Raw genomic sequence first — 17,513 nt, 5'->3', positions numbered from 1 at the left:
AACTATCTTGCTGTGATATTGAGGGAGGCTGAATGTTCACGGGATTCTGCTCTGCTCTGAGTTAAATTTGCATCCACATTTGTGGATTTGACAGGCCTGCCTGAGATCACAGGGCTCAGGCTTCCGAAAAGTTGACCTGGCAAAAGTCAAATATATGAATTGTTTGAGGAGCTGAGAGAAGGGCAGCTCCTCCCAGAGATGCAGGGATGCTTGTATCTGAAACTCAGGGTGAAAAATAAAGACGTGACAGGTTGTTACCTGTCCAGTGATCCTGCATACACCTTGTAAGAGCAAAGAATTGTCCTACTCTGTAATGCCAGTCCACTGTCCCATTTCCAGCTATGGCGACTAAAACACACTGAGGAAAGGTACATTAAAAAGAGGCTGATACAGTATGCTCCCTGCCTTGGTCTGGCTTGCCAAGTGCTGCGGTCACTCTTTTGGGGCATTCTAGATAGAGCAGATGAGGACTGGTTTAATAGCCACTAATGCCTGCTCATCATGTATTTAATTAATTTTATTATGGAGTAATAGTAACTGAAAGTTACTAGGGTTCAAAATGTACTTCAAGTTCTTCACTTTTGGTGTTTTGTTTTATTTATAATGATGTGTAAAGATCTTCTGAACTACATATTTGGTGTACACATACCTGTGAATTATGCATGAATAAGTATATGCACACACTTTTCAGCCTATTTTACAAAAACAAGCTAATCATTTTTATCAGCAATAGTCTTCATTGTTTCTGACCGGCTTCTTTGTATTGATCTGTTTCTCCTACTGTACTTATACTTCTGTTAGCTTATTCTGCTGGTTTCCTCTGCAATTTACTGCAATTCTATTTCTAGCCGCGATTATTTAGACAAAAGAGAAGAACTAAGACAAGCAAGAGAAGAGAGGTTTGTATATAATGCATCCATCCTTCCCTTTGATTGTTTGCACTTTCTGTATTCTTTACTGTGGAGCTATCATGTATTTACATTTTTAACTCTGCATGCACAGAATGCTTTTATTCCAAAAGACTTCTGTAAGAAAGTAGTTGTTTCATTAAAGTTCTTCATTAAAGAGAAAAATTAAGTCCAGCTGTAAGCACAGCAATAAATGAAGAGCAGTGGGACTGGAGTGCATAAGAATGATTGACGATCTATCTTTTATCTATTTGTGTGGGAAAAAAAAGCTTACTCCATTTGCCTCAGAAATTGGCCAAAATTTAGTATAGTTATAAATTGAATAAGCATGTCTTTCTCACCCAGTGGATCCCAAGCTTTCTGGAGGGTCAGAAAAGGCAGCTGAGGATAAAGGAAATTAGGGTCACAAGCATTGCAAAACTGCAGTCACAGGCTGATGGAAATGGTTTATACCCTCTCCCAGCATATTTTTATCTTTCAGGGCCAATTTTTCTTTGCCAAACTCTCTAAACATCACTGAGTCAATTGCAAAGCTTAGCAGTGTTTATCATTGGGGTATTGTTTTAGTTTTATTTAAATAGCGTATTTAAAGGGACTGAGGGTTTGGGGTATTCTTTTCATTTTATTAAATTTTATTAAATGGTTTAAAAACTCTGGACTAGACTGGAAGCTATGTGCTTATGAAAGCACATTTTTCAAGGAATACTTGACAAAAGACCTTTGCCTTTCAGTAGCTTCATCTCTACCTCCATTAATAATTGCACCCCGGAGGGAGCTCTTGTTTTTACCTGGAAAGTATGCGCGTTACTGAATAAACAGTAGATGAAAATCGTCCAGATTGCTTCAGTTCTGCTTTTATGGTTCTCTAGAGATTTTTCTCTGGAGATACTTTTGGATTACAAAGAACTGGAATTGCATTATCAAAGTATGAGAGCAGCCATCTCAGAAATCATTGTGTTGCTACGTTTTGGGTTTGGGTGATTTTTCAGTTTGTGTTTTTTGGGGAGGCTTTTTGGTTGTTGTTTTGTTGGTGGTTTATTTGTTTTGGGTTTTTTTTGTTTGGGATTTTTTTCTTCCCTTTTTTTTTTTTTCCTAAAAAATCCTCATACAGGAGGCAGTTGGTTTCTGTCCACTGAAGTCTGATATGTTGTGGCTGAAGTAGCTAATATTAGAAAATGACTTTGAAATCTCTTGACAATAAGTGGATGGGCTTTCCTTTGTCCTTCCAGCCAAAACAATTACAAACAGTTTAGAACATTTTCTGAAATGAAACGCGTCCGAGCATGTAAGCATCATACACAGATCATAGCGGAGTAAAAGCTTTTACAGCAAACATGCTTGTCAGCAAGATTTGAAACAAATGAGAAGCAAGCTCTCCAGCACTTTCCAGTTACAAGGGAACATGCCAAGTAAACTGGAGTACTTTTGAGGAAGTGTTCACCAGCAAGACATCATTGCTGTGCAATCCGAAGCAATTTCACTGGTCAGTAGGAACGTGTCTTTATCCTTAGGGTTCTTTTGAACTGAAATTATCAGTTCTTCCTCAGAAAACGGAAAGACACGTTTGCTTTGACAGCACATATATATTGGAGAAACCTTCTTCAAGTTGCAGAAGTCTTGCATGTGTCGTCCATTACATTGGCCTTCTGCAACTATCTTTTTAACACACACTTTTGCACAAGTGAAATTTCATTTCTTATAGCAAGTTGCATGTTGACTTAAGAGAATGTATGGACTATAAAAAAAACACTATAGCCAAAGTCCTAAAAACCTAGTTAAAATCTGGATTGCACATTTCCTGTGAATCAGTTTGTAAAAGTGGAAGGAGATACTATTGAGCATATAGGAGCATTCTGTGTGCTATTGCATCACTCTGGAGCTCCAGAATAGAGGAATCCACTTTCCTGGTGGCTCTGGAGTGGTCGTGATATGAGGGAGAAAGATTCTTGCAGTTTCAAAGGGTCTGAGTGTAATTCAGCAGCATTCTTTCCACATGTTCTTGACATTCAAGGATTTGAGGCCATTTTTACTTTGCTTGGTTGGGTGTTTTCCTTTGGTAATTTAAAAATAAGCTCAAGAAAGGTGAGCTCCCAAGCTCTCCATAGTGTGATTCGCAGCTCAGATGCTCTAGGCCCCGTGACTTTGTCAGTAAATCAACACTATGAATCACCTTCAGGGTATTCCTCAGAGACCTAGTGATCTCACAATGGTATCTTCTTCTACTTGAAGATGATAAGTGGAATGCTGTGTTCATGAGGTATACCAAATGGATAGCCCACAGACTTCCAGCTTTTCTAGAGAAGAATCAGCATAGCTGTGATGATGTTGACAGATTTCTAAGATTTAAAGGATCATGGCAGTATATACACAGGCAATGTGTCAATCCTGTAGTGGAGGAACTACATCCACAGTACAGCAGTGGGATGGTAGCTCATCCTTTCAACTCTTCATGAGACCTTGTGTATTTGATGCTGGCATTCATTCATTGTTAGAGAAATCAGGCAGAAACAAAAAGTAACCTAAATAAATGTCATTTATCAAGTGTGAAATGTTAATAAATGATTCTTCAATTGTTTTTATTTCTTGGCTACACTGCTATGTTTGCTTATTAGTCTGTCCATTTGATAACTAGTGTTGCTGATGTGCTGCTATGAGAGTTGCTGTTCTGGTTCCCTTTTTTCGTTCACTATAATGAACAGATATATTTTGAGAAGGCACATCTTGATGATAGACTTCTGCTTTACTGGTTGGCTGTGCAGCATACAGCTACAGAAGCTAAAATGTTACAGCAGATTAAAAAGAGCTGAGGACTATAAAACATTGTAGCTCCCCCTCTTATGGAAGGATCCGTCCAGATTTCTGTTGTACTCTGTTGGCAAACTGGAAAACCTTCCTCAGCGGCAGCCAGCTGGTCTGTACCTGTTGGAGCCAAGTGATTGATTTGAATGTCTCTTTATGAGTCTAAAGTCCCATCTGCTCTACCTGGGGCGGGGGGGAAGGCACAATACTTAAGTGACCAATGTTAAAAGAAAGACTGGCTTCATGAACTGTAACACTAAGCTGATGCCAGTGAAAGGCGTTCTCCTCTACTGAAAAGGCAAGAAATCATTCTGGAGAATTGGCTTCATGTTAGAACTGTAAACAGTTCCTATTTTATAACCATACAAGTATGTGGCTTGTTATATTTTCATCCAGAGTCTGTAGGGGTTCTTTTTCTTGCCGAATTTGTTCAAAGCCTATGCATACCTCTGGAGGAATAAAAGAAAATGAGTTTGTTCTTCATTATTGCTGTTTGCAATAAAGCAAATTGCCTCTGAAAACACAAGGAGTGCTCTTCAAAGACACGTTTCTACGCTCTATATGGATGTTTGCAAGCATGCATGTGTGTGTGGCTGCCATATGCACTAAGCATGTTTGTTACCACATGTGGCTGACTTCTCCCTGCCTGCTTTTAATGCACCCTCGTACACTAATCTGGGCTGTCAATGAGGCAGAAGGGGGGAGGAGTGGTGTTCCCTGTTACAAAGTGTTTACAATGGTGGGTTATAGGAGGATGACCACAGTGTTTTGGGGACATAAGCAGTAGCCTTGATTAACCTGTTTAACAGTTCACTTGTGGGTAACACAAACAGTCTAAAGCCCGATCCAGCTGTAGTCATGAATTTATTCTTTAGCAAATAATGGTGGATAAAATTAGCAGACATCTGGAAGAGGCACATATTTCGAAGTTATTTTGGTCGAAATGTATAAAGCACACTATGAAGAATATGATTGGTAGCTGGTCTTAATAAACAGTTAGTGAGTTCTGCCTGCCTAAAATGCAAAACAGATGTATCTTTGTTCTTTTAAAGTGACTTTGATGAATAAACTACATGTGACGTCAGGTACAAGCTATTGGATGTCTGAGTCCGGCAGAGAAATTTTTTAGAATAAAAAAAAAAAAAAAAGAAAACTTTCCATTGTAGACTCTGGAGAGAACAAAGTGAATTCCAGTGCATTGCTCTCAGAGCAAATAGAAGCAGGTTCAGAGACTTCAGATAGTCAATCCAAACATTTATTATTGGTATTATTTTCAGGGAGATCTGTTTTTGTCTGCTGCACTGAACTGTTTCCCTCTCCTTGCAGCAAGTCTCAGACTTTGTCTATTTGCATCAGTATTAAGGGGCTCTGGCTTTGGAGGATTTTTTTTTCTTTTGCCCTTTTTTGGTTTTTGGGTTTTTTTTTTTTCTTCCTTCTTTTGGATTTTATTCCCTCCCGTTTTGTTTTGGGAAAGGGAGGGCTGGGAGGAGGAGGAGGAGGAGGGTGAAGGAGGAGGGTGAAAAGGAGGACTGGCAAATGCTTCCAAAAGGAGAAGGACTGTGCAGACACAATACTATCTCTAAAGGCTCTTTAACTCTGCTGGGTTTTGCTTTTGTTTTGTCATGAGCAATTTAACATTTTTCAGGGAAATAGTCTCTGCTTTGGTGTGCATTCTTTGGCAGATAGAGCAGGCAGGCAGTTCAGTGCTGTACCCCTTGTCTCAGGAAGTCAGCTCATTCTCTGCAGGTGTTTCATCCATAAACAAGCATCAGCCACAGACTTCTTTTTCTTTACGGAAACCCTCTGGAATTTAACTTTCAGATACAAATACTTGGAGAGGTTGGCAGCAGAGGAGTATGAGAAGGAACTGAAGAGTCGGAGCATAAGCCGAGGCAGAAGTGAGCTGTCCTTGAACCTGAGATCTCCTTCAGCCCCATCCTCACCTGCCCCATCGTCACCTGTACCCAAGTGCATCAGCCCAGCATCCATAGAGTCCCAGGAAGAGCTGAAGACCCCTTCCACCCCCTGTGGGACCCCTCAGCCTTCAGAAGGTAAGTGAAAAGGAGGGCAGGGGAAAGAGCAGTGATTTTATCACAGTTTCTTTTGGGCTAGCAGTGCTTTTAGATGCATGAGTCCAATATAACCTCTGAGATGCCAAAGTAAAGGGTCATCTTGTATTGTTTCATGCTGTCTTTTTACATTTCCTCTGTTTTTTGCATAGATTTGGATATCTTCTAGTCTATTCAAGCAACGAACACACTGCTAACTGGGGCTATGATTTATATTACCATTGTCTGTTGCTATTAGAATGGAATAATTGGAAAATAGAGCATACAGAGGGTCTTAATTTTAGCATTATGTTCCTTGTATATTCGAAGTTACTGAATACTAGACCAATAATATTCCTGCCAGCAGATTTTGCTTATGTGGATTCTCTGAAAAAAATGCAACAGATGAATGCCAAGATTATAATAACCTTCCAGCAAGCAAAGGCTGAATGGGACAAACTGAAAAGGTCTTGAATTGAAGGCAGGGAGGGTGTGTTGGTTATTTTTAATACCAACAAAAACTCTTAAAATTGTAGCACAAGTAGTAAAGGACTTAAAAGAGACCACAGACAATTAGTAAAAAGGAATGTATAATTAGTGTTTGCATGGTTGGTTTGCTGTCATATAATTTATTGGTGTGCAGAGCAATACTTTTTGTGTGTGCACGTCATTCTGCTACTTGCATCATGTACCCCTCCTTCAGTCCTCAAGAAACACCCACCATACAGATTTATATTTGCGCCACATGATGTTGCATTAACATTGGGAGCTAGAATGCATGTTGAGGGTGAATTATCACCATCATTCTTTTTTATTTGATTTGATTTCCTGCTACATGCTATAGGTGATTAATGCATTTGTAACTTGCACTGCTTGGTTTTATTGAGTGTTATGGCTGGTAGCATGCTATAAAGCAAGGCAATTTAAGAAAAAAGTTACAAATACCGAATGTTGCATACATTTATCCTCACTGTACTAAGTAGGTGAAGTTTATTTAATTTAGGTTTATATATTTTCACAATTATATTCCCAGTTTTCTTGTCTGGCACCTTAAAAGTCTCAGTGGAATCATTTGAACTTAAAAACCATGGGTATTTTTCTGTAATACTGATATTAAGAAACATCCAGATGCTCTTTTTTCTTTTGTACAATATTGCTTTTAAAGCAAATAAGCTAGATTTTTCCACCATTAGGGTTTCAGAGCTGGGTAGGGAGCAAATATCTCCTTTATGATGATTATTTAAACATATTTCTCCTGGAAACATTAAAATAAAAATGCAGCATGAAATGGAGCAGCGCAATCCATTTGGAGAATGCATTTAGAGCAGGTGTACAGGGCAACTTCAGGCAGCCAGAATATGGCAAACCATTCAACACGTGGGTAGGCAGGACATCACTACTAAAACTCCTGGCAATATCAGCTGCATCAGAGGGCAGCACCTTGCAAGCTGACAGCAAAGAGAGAATGTATGGACAGGGCAGAGTAAGCCTCGAGCGAAGGGCAGCTACAGGCAGATAGCCAGGTTGGCACCAGAACAGGGTCATGAAATCTGCATACTTCAGCAGGAGCTGTGCATGAGGAAGGATGCTGTTTCAGGCCTACCAAAACCCTTGGGAATGTATGAAGTAATGAGCGTGTAGGCAGAGCAGGCTCACTCATCTGGAGGTGACCAGATTATTGATTATCAGCCAACAGCTGGCAGGCTTATTTTTAGATTTTGTGCCATAGCCTCTAGACTATTATCCAAGCTCCTTATGCTCCATAATGATTTAAAATCTCGACTTTTACTATCTTTAGGAAATGTTATGAATCCCACTTAATAGATAGAGAAACTGAGGCATTAACTTGCTTAAGGAAGTTGTAGGAAAGCTGAAATACGGCCATGGACAGAATCTAGATTACATGTACCCAAAGCAGTTGCTTTGAACAGGGGAATCACCATTTTCCCAAGCAAGGATGAAACTTCAGAAGCAAAAACCACTTCCTTGGTTCTGGGCACAGGACCCTCCAAAGACTCTGCAAGAACGGTGTTAATGGGTATGTGATATTCATCTGCAGATTTCAGAACCTGAAGTCAAACGGAAAGTGTGTTCTCTACTAGCAAAATTTCAAAGTCAAATTTATTTTATGCCATCCAGTATCTACTGGACTTAAGAAGGAAATGGATTTTGGCTGTGGAACTTTGTCCCATGCTGTGAAACGTCTCCATATCATTACCCAATATAAAAATCTGAAATTACTGAGCTGAAGTGTTTTCTTGTATAAAACAATTGGTTCCACTAAAGTTATCAAGCCTTGTAAGACTTACTCTTGTAAAACTTGGGGTATGGCATTCAGAGGAAATGAAGGCAATCCCATAACTGCAAAGTGGAACTTAACATGTTTTTTTTGAGAGATCTACTTCCTCTTTTGTAATTTCATTGGAGAATATTTTATGAAGAGCACATGTGCAAAGAAGCACAATAACCAAGACATCTCTGAAGTCAGTCAACAAAGGAATTGGAGATGAACCCTTCTCTTAGAAAAGCAGATTTTTTAGCACTTGAGGAAGTAAGCAGGCCAACCCAAGTGCACATTGTGGACAGTAGGAAGTCTTCTGAACATATTAGTTGCTGAGCAAAGCTCAAACACTGCCTACATTATGACTGGTGAAAGCATTTTGGTAAATGGAGAAGCACCAGGGTCTGAGGGTGCAGTGAGGCCATTGCAGCCCTAGTTGTAGAGCCAAAGGAACTAGAGTACAGGAAGTCAGAGAAGGAACTTGGGTGGGGGAGAAAGGAAGATAATTTCTGACTTAATGAAAAAAGAGCCAGTTTCCTACTGGTAATCACTCTGTGCTAGCTTTTGTCATCACAAGGAATGGGAAGAAAAGATAAGGATGGGGGTGGATGATAAAAGAGAGTCCATGATGAATTCATAGCAAGAGGATTCCTGTGTTGGAGGAACTGAAGGGAGATTACAATCAAGACTTTAAGCAATGCCAAAACAATTGAATCAAGGGAGCTTCAGGTAGGTATAGCCATCTTCAGACTTAGTGTATGTATCTTCAGGAGAAACTTAGCCTATGTACCTCCCAGCTCCAAGTAGACAGCTGAGAAAATAAATAAAGCAGATGGTTGCCTAATCTATTACCCTTACAGGGGATTAGATGTAGACACAGAGGAATGTTTGTTCTCTCTAAGGGGCTTTTAGGACTATGGGGTTCAGGTCTTACCTGCAGGCACTAGGGATGCAACATCTTGTGTCTGCTTCAAAGTTTATTTATAGTTGAGTATCAAAAGAAAAGTCACTACTCTCCATGTCCCTGTATAATGCTGTAAACCCATAGTCAAATTTTTCGGAAGAGAGCAGCTTGCTGCCCATTCTAACCTCTCCCTCAAAAGAGGGCTGTCACCAACATCTGTTCAGATCATAACCGATCAGGTTGCTAGAGCTTTTTTATGACCGAGTCTTGAAAATGGCCAAAGATGCAGTTTGCACCATGTCTCAAAACAACAAAGTCGTTACACATTCTCTTACACTGTCTCTTTTAGTGAGTAGGTTAGGTTCTTGAGAGATTTCAGTCTTCTGAGAAGTCTTTGCATTTTTTTTCCAATTATACATTTTTAGAGATTAAGTTCTGGCTAAAAAAGAAGAGAGCATATAACTCAAAAATTAGTCCTTAAATATACATTCAGTTTTCCTCCTCCTGATTAATCCAATTGCAAATGAAACTTCTTCTCATTTGGTTTAAGTGGGGGGGGGGAGAGAAACTAAGCCTTGAGAGAAGTGTGAAAAATGGCATTTGCAGGTAAAGAAAGATTGCCTCTACTGTTGAACTCCTTTTGTCTGGTGTGAAGATGGATCCCATAGATAAGAGACTAAAAGTCCCAGCTCATTTTCAGTAGGCCACCACCAGGCATTCACTGAGAACTGTATATTTTAACATCTTCAGAAGTCCTTATCAATAGCATCACAACGGATTACACAATGGAACTGCAAGTAATGGATACAGGTCTCGCTTGCTGGCTTGGTTCTTCTAGCTAGTGTTTGCTGACAGATTTGATTTTTCAACTGCCTTTTAAGGGAAATGCTAATGGACTCAGCTCACTATTTATAAGTCATTTGGGTTATAGGTGGATTACTTGATATTATCCCTAAAGAGAGAGAGACTGGCTAAATGGAGAGAGGAAGTAGCTGGTCTCTTTTCCCAAGTAAGAAGCGATAGGACAAGAAGTAACAGCTTCAGGCTGTGCCAGAGAAGGTTTAGATTGGATATTAGGAACAATTTCTTCACAGAGAGGGTGATCAGGCACTGGAACAGGCTGCCTAGGGAAGTGGTGGAATCACTGCCCCTGGAAGTGTTCAAAACACATGTAGATGAGGCCCTCAGTGACATGGTTGGACTCTATGATCTTGAAGTATTTTCCAACCTAGTTGATTCTATGATTTTATGAAAATTAGTGTCAACACATCCTTGTTTAGTTATAGAAGTGCTTAGATTTTGATACTCCTTGAACTCAAAAGAGCAGCCTGTGTCAGTGTATTGCTCTTTACTCTTTCTCACGTATTAGATTCTGCTAAGATACTGTATCTTTCTGGTATATGTGGAATATTCCTTGTTTGAAGAGTATCCAGAATTCTTTTGAATATTCTCTTTTTCTCAAACATTCCTTACATCTTCCCTACTTTATCCTATTGAATCTTCAGTGCAGCTTCTTGACAATAAAGGTGCCACAAACATTAACAGTCCTGACCATGTTTTAGTAAGTTTCTTTTTCCACCTGAGCTGTTACAGCTAACTTTTTTGGTTATTGCATGACACTGTTTCTAGGGAGAAACATATAAAATTCATATGAAACCATTATTATTCTAGGATGACTTGATGGCAGTTGTACATATGGACCATCACAGCATGGCAAGCTCAGCATTTCATGCTACAGTACTATGTTAATTCCATGAACTCCTGAAGGATTCCTAAGCTTCCATCTCAGTTATATTCAAATCTTGGCTTGACTTTAAACTGGTTTTGTGCTATACCTACACACTGACAGCTGTTGTCAGAAGAACACCACTGGGATTCAGTGTCTGCCAGCTTCTTGCCAGCTCTCTATAATTTTGATTTTCTCATAGGCAGTGTCCAGTGTATAGCCATAGGTAAGGTACATTTAGAGAGACAAAGCATGTGCAGAGCTGCTTGCATTTCTAAAATTAGACTTTTAGATGCTCTTTATGTATAGGAAAGGTAGGCTTCAAATTGGGAGTGTTTCAAAACATCTTAGAGGGATTTGAGTGAGAACGAACTGTATATTAAACATGTACATTTCTCATATATAAATGTATTACAGGTATGCATGTCTGGTTATTTATCTAAATATTTAAACATTAAACATTTAAAATCAATTGTGAAAGTGTAGAGGCTTAGCTCCAGTGAAACTGGTGGCAAAAAAAGCTTTTGCAATTTTGTATACTTAAATTTTATGAAATGAAGTGGAATAATAGGGTACTGAAGAGGCATTACTGAAAACTAGCTTAAAGACAGAGGTGTTATTGTAAAGATAGGCACAAACATTGCTAGAAATCATTATTTTTTGTGGGGATGTCTCAGAAAGGAGTCTAGGCACACAACATGAAACAGTTAATAGATGGAAAAAACAAGTATGACTTGGTCATTGTAGTTTAGCCACCCAACACAGAGGGAATTTGGGAGGTATGCAGAACTAACGTGCATGCCCATTTTCATCACTCTTGCATGGCCATTTCAGTTTTCAGAAAATTGTGAGCTGCTTGATGTGAATATCTGTAGATGCTTTTCAGTTTCTTTGCAGCATGCAGAGAATATTTGCATGTGGAAATCTGCTGTTAAAGCTCAAAGGCCTAAAGGTAAATGAATTTCACTGTCAGTGATAAAGCAGGGAAGAAGAAACCAAGTTTACTATCAACAGTGTTTGCTTTGTGCCAACTGATAAAAAGCTAAGTATGCCGTATGCCAACCAATTGGAAACTGAATTTCTGCTGTATGCCAAGCAGTTGGAAACTTTGTTCACTTTTGATGTGGCTATTCTGAAGTAAATGTGCATGAAAAAACATATGGGTTTTGTCAGCCAGAAGTGTGACAGTGCCATTTCCAGACTGTGCCATTCAACTGTGTTAATAAAACTAATATTTGTACTTTCTCGTTGAAGTGTTCCTCATCAGGTGAGAAAAGAATTCTTCCAGAACCCAAAGAAAATTCAACCAAAAGCCACACTCTCCCTCCTTTTTGCTTTTTAAAAGATCTCTTCCTTCCTGGCTCTGTCTAGGCACTGAGTTGTCAGTCACGCTCAAGTGGAATGCCCATTTTCTGCTGGTTGCTTCAAATCCTTATGTGTGTCCAACACTCCAGCTGTGGAAGTATGTACAGAAATAGGAGGCTGGCTCCAGACAGCAAGCAAGGGGGTTTGCCAGGCCACTCTCATGTGCAATGCTGTCGTCGCACAACATTCATCAGTCTGTTGCTCTCAGTGTTCAGCATGCCATGGACTTGCTTTTTATTTTCTTTCTGTGAAGCAGTTGTACAACTTTCACATCTCTCATTTAGAGGGGTGAGCCTGAGATAACTCCGTTAAGTGAATATCTTTCTCCCATTGTTCTCTTCACCAGTGAGTGCCAGTGAACCTGAACCAGAGACAGAGACAGAACCAGAACAGGAGGCTGAGGCCAAGCAGGGAACGGAGACACCCAAGGAAATAGAGACTACAGAGGTGGGACCAGAGAGTGAGGTGGAGCAAGGACCAGAAAGAGAGCCAGAAGAAAGTGCAATACTCAGTGAAAAAGAGAGGCAGAATGAGGAAGTGAATGAAAAAGACAACTGCTCTGCATCCAGTATATCCTCAGCAAGCAGCACTTTAGAGAGGGAAGAGAGAGAGGACAAGTTAACCAGTGACAATGAAACTGGTAAAGTGAAGTTTTTTCAATAATGAAGGGTTTCTGGTATAAAAAAAAATGTTTAATTAGCATCTCTGTTGTTGTGTAAATTGGCTAGCAAACCCTTTGCACCTATGTAAGACTTTCTTCACCCTGGCCAAGTTTGGTCTGCTCTCTCCTTGGAAATCACAGATGGAATGGGGTTTCTATGTTTGAGGGACTGTAACACCTTGATGAAATGAGGTTTCCTTTGATTTGAGACAATTTTCTTCTCATAAGGTAATATATTAAGTGTGGAATCATAATGTTGCAGCAACTTGAAACTCTGGCTCCCAGAGAATCCTCTACACATAAAACAGTAAGACAAGGGCTTGTGCTGAAATAAGTTGTCATGAGATTCCAGATATCTTTTCTCATCCTTTTAGTGGAAGAGAAAGAGCAATGAGGGCTGGAGTGTTTGTTCCTTCCCTCCAGTTCTCCCATCTTGGTTAGGTTTCAGAAAGCAGAGAGGGATACATTGGGCCACTAAGATATGTGGCCATCTTTAGCTGGTGTGGAGGAGGCACATGAAGTAGACCTCGACTGGAAAAGACCATTTCTGCAGTGAACAGTTGTTCTATTCAGGTGTGCCACCAGGCGCCTGTAAAGGCCCAGCCTAGAAGTCGCCTTAAGAGCCAGCTTTCTGCCTGGAGAGATAATGACAACTAGAGCTTGTCATCCAGCCCAGGCAGGGAGGGAATGAAAGGCAGATTTTGAACCTTTGATTATTTATTCTTTTCCCCTTTTTCTAGGGAGGTGAAGGAATCTAATATTGTTAGGGCATTTGGTTTCAAGTTTTCTTAAGGCTGAACAGTTGAGTGCATTGTTCTAAGTTTTTTAAATTCTAGATAAGAAAACAAGAATTACAAAAATTCACAGTTTGAAATAGTTTTGATCTTTCCTGAAAGAAGAGGGATAACTCTGAATCACAAGGATTACCTCACAGAGATAAACTGTCAGATTGTATTGTTTGTGTTTAAACCCCACCACTTCTTGGGGTTTTTGTTGGTGGTGATGTGGGGTTTTTTTCCTGGGAAAAATTTTATGGCACAGACAATTAATAACGTCAATTTATTCTAAATTTAAGAGCTATTTTTTTTTTCAACCAGCACTGAGATTGAGTTACCTAGAATGCTATTGTAGTCTAAAAGAATGTAGGTGGATATGTATGTAGGAAAGGGAAGGGAAGTAGGGCAGATGAAGGACGTTGTTACACTGTGAAGGATGTTGTTACACTGTGGCATGTTCCAAGATAGTCCAAGTGCAAATAAGGGAGAACAGGTTAAAGGGTTTTGCCCTCATCTTGTCAGGTACCAAGCTGTTACTACTCTTAAGTGCTTACATGCTTTTTGTTAAAAACTAAGAAATGTACACTGTTATTGAAAAATCAACATCTTAAAATTGATCTATGTTACCAGTAGACCAAAGATTTGCTAGGTTGTGCTATGTAGGAGGCCTCATGTAGTGATTTGTTTGCTGTCTAGTAACTGAGGAGATTCGGAAAGCAAACGAACACTTTCTTCAGCAGTTCTCACATTTCCAACAAGCAGTTTGCCATTTCTGAGGTGGCCCATTTGTTCTGCCCAGATGCATTAAGGACAAAGGAGTAAAGCCTTCAGTCCTGGCTGTTCCTTCATTAGCTACCCTGCTGAATTTGGCTTCCAACAAGCCATGTTTCTCCAGTGATATTTCAAAGCTTTACCTGTGGAGATGAGTGCAGAAGAGGCCACCAAGGTAGCAAGACTCTTCACTGATCTTCGATCAGCTAGGGCACGTGGAGTAGTCTTGGAGAGCCAAAGTTGGAGATTTTGTCTGGGGGAATTTTGATGAGCAGTTTTGCAAAGGGGTTAAATCATGGAAGATCCCAGCTGCTGAAACTGAGAGCGGGTAGGTCATGAGGGATTTACAGGAGGGATCCAAAGAACAAATATTTGAAGGAAAAGCTGGGAGTAGGGGGAAGTCCTTGGAGAGGCTTAGCAGGTAAAATTTGTGGTGTGGGGAAGGAGTTGTCACACATCAAAGAGAAATCTAAGAAACTACCTCAGGTGACAAGTCTTGGTGAGAAAGCGATCCCATAGGTAAGGTGTGAAGAAAAATAAGCAGGTAATGGAAGCAGTCAACCCTTCTTCAGGAAAGTTGAAAGAAACAGTTCTGGAGGTTGTATCCATTGCTGAAAAAGGACTCTTTCTTTTGTTTGGGATTAAATCTCTGGACTCATCTTAAAATGTGGTTTAGGTGAGAGTCATTGCATTCCACATACTTTGTGCTGTGAGACCCATCCTACATCTTAACGTGGTGTAAGGGGTAAGGGAGAGCTGTGGGGCCCTGGATGTGGATCTCGCCAAGGGGACACTTCTCAGAGCACAGAAATAGATAGTAAAAGAACAGCTCCATTGAAGGTAACCATAAAAGATGTTTAAAACTCTAAAGTATTAAAACAGGTGAAGAAGGGGAAAAAAGGAGAAACACAGGTAAAATGGAAGTTTAAGAGAAAGGGCAACTGATAGGTATAAAAGAAAATGTTTAACCACAAGGGGCCAAAAAGAATATAGGCTAGCAACCAAAATGAAATGTGTTTAAGAAATAGAGTTTATAAAAAAATGCATTAAAAAAATGTGCAAAGACTATGGGGAACAGAAGGAATCCCATACAGGAAATACAGTAAGTGTGAAGAATTATCTTTGTTCGTGTTTAATCATTTCGTAGGATGCCCACTGGAAAAAGAAGCACCATACTTTTTAGACACCCTATCCACATTGGTTAGCAGCATTATATTAAAGGAAATTTAGTCACAGAGACACTTACATCATTTATTTTTACAATTTGACCACTATAGTTTGTTATTTATGGTGCTGTCTCAAACATGGTATTTTGCAGATTATTGTTGAGAAAAATAGTAGTCAGAAAGATGAAGCTTCATTACAGTGATGTTAAATGATTGTGATGTGGGAAGAAGGCCATTAAGCTTTCAATGCCGTCATATATTATAGAGAGGGTAACAGTGGTTGATGATGGGCATCATTTTCAAAGCTCTTTTGTGAAGGTGCTCATGTTCCTAGAAGTAACTTTTAAAATCTTGCTTACACTTACACTTATTAAGTTGCCCTGAGAGCTATACCATGAGTATGCAGCCTGCTCTGGGGTTCAAATACCTCCCAAGCTATACTGGTTATTTTCAGCTTCTATTCCTTTGTTGAGAATTACTCCCAGCCCATCAAGATTGGGCCATGTATCAGCACTCTCATTTACTTCAAATTTTTTAAAGCTACTGCTTGCCCAGTTTCCGAATAATTGTCTATGTGTCCCCCCATTTTTTCTGGTGCGTTAAAGAGTGTTCTTGGTGCTTTGGCTCCCTCCCCTTGACTCTTTCTGTCTGTGTGTGTGTGATTGCAGGTCCATGGTCACAGACCATTCAGGATGCTGGTGTGAATGAACAGTGCAGCAACATTCTCAACAACAAGCGGTTTATGCTGGACATGTTGTATGCGCATAACAAAAAACCCAAGGATGAAGAGGAGAAGGAGCTGGAGGCGAAGGAGGAAAAGAAGGAGACGGAGGAAAGTGAGGAGTCACTCACTAGCCTAGCCAGTAGGATCTCTATCCTTCAGGCCACAAAGCAGGCCAAAGACGAAAGCGTCAAAAAGATGGAGATTGGAAATCTGGACAACCAAGGCAGCGTGAAAGCCTTTGCAGAAAAATTCAACAGTGGTGAGCTGGCCAAGGGGACAGATGTGCCTGAAGATGAAATCACTGAGCAGGTCCCTGAGAAAACTCCAGCACAGCCGAAGAAGGAATCTGACTACATCTGGGATCAGCTCATGGCTAATCCTAGAGAACTTAAAATCAAAGACATGGATTTTACAGACTTGGGGGAGGAGGATGATGTAGATGTGTTGGACATGGATATGGGTCCTGGGGACTCCCTTGTTCCCCCTCCTCCACCTCCACCTTCCTTTCTGGGTTTGCCTCCTCCACCACCTCCCCCACTGTTTGGATGTCCGCCTCCACCTCCACCCTCTGCTAATTTATTGGCTCCTCCTCCGCTGTTCAGCACTCCTCAGGGTTTAGGGTCACCCCAGGTTTCTAGGGGTCAGCCAGCATTTATAAAGAAGAAGAAAACCATTCGTCTGTTTTGGAATGAGGTACGGCCATTTGAGTGGCAGTGTAAAAACAACAAACGCTGCAGAGAATTCCTGTGGTCGAAACTGGAACCCATTAAGGTGGACACTTCCAAACTGGAGCATCTCTTTGAGTCTAAATCCAAGGAACTGCCTGTCACAAAGGTACAGCTCGTATTCAGCTTGTTATTATTTTGCTTTTGTATTGGTATTTGTTCTGAGTTAGATCTACGTGATTTATGTTGTTTGTATGAAAACGGTGGAAAATTCTGGTTCTCACTTGGCCTATGATGGGTGATATTCCATGGCCTTAAACTAGGAGATGAGTTTAGGGTGGTGTAGATGCCAAGCTGCCCTCCTGTCTCAGGTCTGTCGGTATCGGGACATTAATTCAGGTGGGGAATACCAACACATTCTACGTTAGCTTGCTTGTGGCTGAGTGCCAAACTAGGTATTGAAATCTGAAATATTTTCTGTTACAGTCAGATAAAGGTCATGGCATGATGATTCATATCTGTGAATTTGACCGTTCTTCACTTGGTAATATTTTCCTAATCATTATGTGGAAAGGTTAGAATACCAAACTGGCTCTGCTGCAAAGAGGCTACACATGTGCTTTGTTCTGAGGGATAGATTTATCAGCTGGACCAAGTTTACAGCTGAACTCTGCAGGGGTGTTGGATTTTTGTTTTATACTGGCAGACAGGCCTATTTT

General features: G+C 40.3%; 1 protein-coding gene across 12 annotated transcripts in view; it reads left to right on the top strand.

The window, feature by feature from the left end:
• FHOD3 (formin homology 2 domain containing 3) overlaps positions 1-17,513 on the top strand; it is a 373,066-nt gene that overhangs the window by 297,834 nt on the left and 57,719 nt on the right. For 9 of the 12 annotated variants that reach the window (XM_057423039.1, XM_057423035.1, XM_057423034.1 and 6 more), the window contains 4 exons: positions 849-899; positions 5,529-5,758; positions 12,378-12,671; positions 16,074-16,963. In XM_057423039.1, coding sequence (XP_057279022.1) covers positions 849-899; positions 5,529-5,758; positions 12,378-12,671; positions 16,074-16,963 — 1,465 coding nt within the window. The remainder of the gene's footprint in view (positions 1-848; positions 900-5,528; positions 5,759-12,377; positions 12,672-16,073; positions 16,964-17,513) is intronic. The other 3 variants (XM_057423037.1, XM_057423036.1, XM_057423033.1) reach the window with 2 other exon arrangements.

The sequence above is a fragment of the Pezoporus wallicus genome, unplaced genomic scaffold (genome assembly GCF_028554395.1).
Source record: "Pezoporus wallicus isolate ANWC-B61680 ecotype Strahan unplaced genomic scaffold, APGP_CSIRO_Pwel_v1 contig_749, whole genome shotgun sequence".
In the NCBI taxonomy this organism is placed as follows: Eukaryota; Metazoa; Chordata; class Aves; order Psittaciformes; family Psittacidae; genus Pezoporus; species Pezoporus wallicus.
This window is presented reverse-complemented; position numbering and strand designations above follow the sequence as displayed.